Source organism: Phragmites australis, chromosome 1, assembly GCF_958298935.1.
Source record: "Phragmites australis chromosome 1, lpPhrAust1.1, whole genome shotgun sequence".
Taxonomy (NCBI): Eukaryota; Viridiplantae; Streptophyta; class Magnoliopsida; order Poales; family Poaceae; genus Phragmites; species Phragmites australis.
In genome coordinates this window covers 38,981,449-38,986,271 of record NC_084921.1, presented here as the reverse complement: position 1 = coordinate 38,986,271, position 4,823 = coordinate 38,981,449, and the positions used below count along the sequence as shown (strand labels likewise).

General features: G+C 35.5%; 1 protein-coding gene across 1 annotated transcript; it reads left to right on the top strand.

The window, feature by feature from the left end:
- Positions 1–1,422: 1,422 nt before the first annotated feature.
- LOC133918342 (uncharacterized) lies at positions 1,423–3,868 on the top strand. Its single transcript, XM_062362189.1, has 2 exons — positions 1,423–3,359; positions 3,442–3,868. The coding sequence occupies exon 1, from the start codon at positions 1,743–1,745 to the stop codon at positions 3,354–3,356; it is 1,614 nt and encodes a 537-aa protein (XP_062218173.1). The 5' UTR covers positions 1,423–1,742; the 3' UTR covers positions 3,357–3,359; positions 3,442–3,868.
- The last annotated feature ends 955 nt before the right edge of the window (positions 3,869–4,823 follow it).

Below are 4,823 nucleotides of genomic sequence, written 5' to 3'. Positions count from 1 at the left end.
TTTCAGACGTAGGGATGACGCTTCATATTTTATGTGTTCTAAATGTGTTTTAGTGCTAATAATATACCTGTACAAGTGGTACTACTTCCGGGCGTTCTTGATCGAAATTTCTTCCTTGCTTTTGGTAAAAGGCAAGTAACGTGGGGGTGTGATTCCGTGCTATGTTTATATTCATGTCTTACTTCTTTTGCAAATAAAATTGAAGTATATGAATTTTTTTTTCTAATTCATTCAAATCATGAATGATGTTGCATTCGATTATTTAAATCCATACTTTTATTATTGATTTGGATTGTACCTTTGTCATCATGAATCAGTTGTGGTTTTTTTTTATCACGAGTCATCAAAAGAAAATCAAGAATTGACGTCAATTCACATGCATACATATGCATTTATGCGCTTCATACGGTGATAAAGGCCGATCACTGCCATCGTGCGTGATTCGTACCGGTACATGGAGTTGCATAAGATGTTGGCATCGTCCAGCTCTCAAATGGAGTTGCATCATGACATTCATACATTTTTTTTATATATATGATATCTGGCAAATACAGAATTCTGGGAGTTGAATGCCATATTTTTGTGGGAGATCGGGTTGGTGTTTGTCGTTACTTTCTCGACAAATATTCTGAAATGATATTTTCTTTAAAACTATGTGTTTTTCTTGTTGTTATGAGAAGAATGTTTATTTCTCAAATACTTTTGAACTGAATGAGATGTGTTTATATTCATAGCTGTTACTTGCTGAGCTCATCTTACCCTTGTTAAATCTTTACAGCTATGTTTAGATGTTGGCGTGTATTTTGGGGATGGATCTTGGTAGTTGCACACACTACCTCATCACAATATCGATAACTCAACCGGTGTTTATAAGTTGTGTTTTTGGTGGTTTGTCATTTGTTTTGTATATGCGGTGGTAAGACGCTGGTAGCGTCGTGAAGGTTTCTATATATATGTTAGTTATCATATATTGTCTGTCTGTGATCTTTTTTTAGTCAGTTATACCGTCCCTATAGAGGAAATATTGTCAAATTTTTTTATTTTTTTAAATAATTAAATTTAATTGTAAAGTAAGTTGTTACAGTCCCCACAAGCAACACTAGTTGCCAGCACATGGTGGTGACGGCGAGCACCGAGGTCGCTCGTCGCCATCGGCCCTTCGATTCCCGATCACCACGAACAATATACAGCTAACAGGTGGGTCCAACATGACAGTGACGTACATGCAACACAACTGCGACGGGCTGCCTTTAATTTGCACATAAACACTCCTACTATAGAAGATCCGAAGGTAAACTCGATTCCAGTACGGGTTGCCACATTTGATTTCAGTTACAGCCGTGAACGTCATGCGGAGCTGACTGATCATGTGGGCTCGCGCTTCAACAGTGCGCCATCAACACACCGCGTCGCTTGAATTCAGATTAAAAGAGCATGTAGGGGATGTCAATAGTGTTCACAACCAAGCAAAGAGAGATTGTGATGCCTTGTTAAATCGAGAACAACACATTTATGTTGCACTTAATAGGCAAAGTGATGCTGAAAAGATTGCTTATTATACTCGTCTAAATGGATCAGTTGATACTGCCAGAGTGTTATTGAAGCAAGGGTTGGCTTTCAGAGGTCATGATGAGTCTGAAGATTCCTTAAACAAAGGAAATTTCAAGGAATTTGTTGCGTATACAGCACAACAAAATCTAGCACTAGGCAAGGTTGTGGCCCACAATGCTCCAGGTAATAATATGATGATTTCTCCAAAGATTCAAAAAGACATAGTTCATTGTTTTGCAATGGAAATATTGGACTCTATTCTTGAAGAAATTGGGAATGATGTGTTTTGCTTGCTAGTTGATGAGTCAAGGGATGTGTCCAGTAAAGAACAAATGGCGGTGGTTTTGCGATACGTAGATAAATATGGAATTGTCAAAGAAAGGTTTGTTGGTCTTGTCCATGTGAAAGAGACAACTTCAGCATCCCTCAAGTCTTACATTGATGCTTTATTTGTGAAATATAATCTCAGCTTGAAGCAACTTAGAGGCCAAGGATATGATGGTGCAAGCAACATGCGAGGTGAGTTTAATGGCTTACAATCATTGATTATGAGAGAAAATAACTCAGCATACTATGTTCATTGTTTTGCCCACAAGCTTCAATTGGTTGTTGTGGCTGTTGTAAGGAAGCATACAGGCATTGGTAATTTTTTTGATATGATTTCTGTCTTGTTGAATGTGGTGGGTGCATCTTCTAAAAGAAAAGACATGATTCGAGATATCAATCAAGAACATGTAAGAAAGGCCTTAGGTTGTGGTCAGCTTAAAACTGGGACAGGTTTAAATCAAGAACTAAGTCTTCAAAGACCTGGTGACACTCGTTGGAGTTCACACTACAAGACTCTTAAGAGTTTGGTTGATTTGTTCCCAACAATTATCAAGGTGCTAGAATATGTGGAAAAAGAAGACAAGGATGACAAAAATAGAAGGCAAGCATTTGGTCTGCTAGTTTATTTCCAATCATTTGATTTTGTCTTCTATTTGCATCTTATGTTGACAGTTTTAACAATCACAAACTCCTTGTCGTTAATTCTACAACGGAAAGATCAAGATATTGTAAATGCCATTGCATGTGTCAACTCAACTAAAAGTCTTTTGGGTGAACTTAGGAGAGATGGTTGGGAATCTGTGTTAGGTGAAGTTTATGCCTTCTGTGATAAGTATGACCTCTCCAAATTGGAAATGGGAGATGATTATGTGAATCCAACGAAGCCACGTCAAAAAACTGGAATTACCAACCAACATCATTATGAAGTGGATTGTTTCAATGATGTCCTTGATTGGCTACTACAAGAGTTAAATACTCGCTTCAATGAGAAAACATCTAAGTTGCTTGTCTACACTGCTGCTTTGAGTCCAAGAGCATCATTTAGTGAATTTAATTTGGAGCATTTGATGAGTCTTGCTAAACTTTATCCTAATGATTTTAATGATGGGGAATTGAGGGACCTTCGACATCATCTTCGCCTCTACGTTGCCGATGTGCAAGCCGATGCAAGATTCTCTAACATAGAGTCTATTGGTGTGCTTTCTCAAAAAATAGTGGAAACAAGGAAACATATTTGCTATCCTTTGGTTTATCGGCTATTGAAGCTTGTATTAGTTTTACCTGTGGCAACTGCTACAGTAGAGAGATGTTTTTCAGCCATGAAAATTGTGAAATCACATTTGCGCAATCGCATTGGTGATGAATACTTGAGTGAAAGTCTTATTTGCTATGTGGAGAAACGCGAATTGGAGAGAGTTACCAATGATGTTCTAATCAATCGCTTCCAAAATTACAAAAAGCGTAGAGTCGAAGACTAAAATGTAATGTTTTGTTTTCCTAACTTGAATTCCTTACTTGTTATAGACATGGAATGTTTACTAACTAATTTATTCATTTTTTTAGGATATTATGGCTGGATGTTATTTTTTTGCTAATGGAGATCATCTAGTGTATGCATTTTGGAACTTTATCTATCAACTGAATTCTGAAATTTTGTTGGATTCATATATCAAGGTTTCAGTGGTCGAACTGGGAGTGGGATGCATGATGACAGGCTTTGGCAGCCACAAGGCCCTGGGCATTGATACTTGATACTGCAGTGCAGTCATTTACTGATAGAATGAAAAGGGTGTATAGTTGTTGTATGCTTGTGCCAAAGCATAATCTGCAGTTATTGACTATTTTGCAATCAATGCCTTACAGATTGTATAAAGTTTTTGGAAGGCCTTGTATTCTTGTTACGGACGGGGAATGTTGAACTGCGATCACTTTATGATTCTGTTGAGTGAATTCAAAGCTTGAAGACTATCATCCGTTCACTTTGTTATAATTATTACTTGTAGAATTTTTGGTTTATGTAAGCACTTTTACCGCTATATATTACTATCAAATACAATATTACCTAATAATTAGAGTATTAGACGTTTTATTATGCATAGTGATATATATGTGACACCTGGTTATTTTCGTTCTGGGTCCGCCACTGCAGGTACCTGATCGTGAAATCTTAAATTTTTGTTAAGGGACCCAGTAGACCTAGAGCAAATAAAGGGATAAATGCAAAACCCCCCCAAAAGTCACTTGGATTTTGACTTTCCCCCCCAAAAGTTGTTTTGTTGCAAAAAACCCCCCAAATGTTTGATTTTGTTGCAAAAACACCCCCAAAAATTCAAAAAAAAATTTAAAAAATCACAAAAAATTCTAAAAAAAACTAGAGACAATTATAAGAACTTTTGTGAAATTTGTTTTAAAAAATAATATCCTTTGCATCATATTTCATGGAGAGTAAGTTTGAAAAAAAAGAAAAACTTGCAACTCATTTATTAATTCGAGTTAAATGCATAGTTAATTATTTACTAATCCAAAAATCATGAAACAAAATTTTCTAGTCTTCTTACATGATCCTCTATCTTGTAAAAATACATGAAATCTTGAATTAGTTATTGTAACGTGCAGAATTGAGTAAATGTGTTACAGATAGATTAATTCATAACTAATCCATAACACCCCCAAAATTAGTGAAACCACTTTTATTAGTTTACTTAAACAATTATTTGTGTAGGAAAAATAATGGTAGACATGAAAAAGTTAAAATAACATGAGTTAATAAATGAGTTGCACATTTATCTTTTTTTTCCAAACTTCCTCTCCATGAAATATGATGCAAAGGATATTATTTTTGAAAACAAATTTCACAGAAGGTCTTAGAATTGTCTTTAGTTTTTTTTAGAATTTTTGAATGATTTTTTTAGTTTTTTAAATTTTTAGGGGGTTTTTTGCAACAA

Excerpts from the sequence above, each read along its gene's own strand:
- LOC133918342 (XM_062362189.1), top strand. The coding sequence starts at position 1,743 with ATGATGATTTCTCCAAAGATTCAAAAAGACATAGTTCATTGTTTTGCA.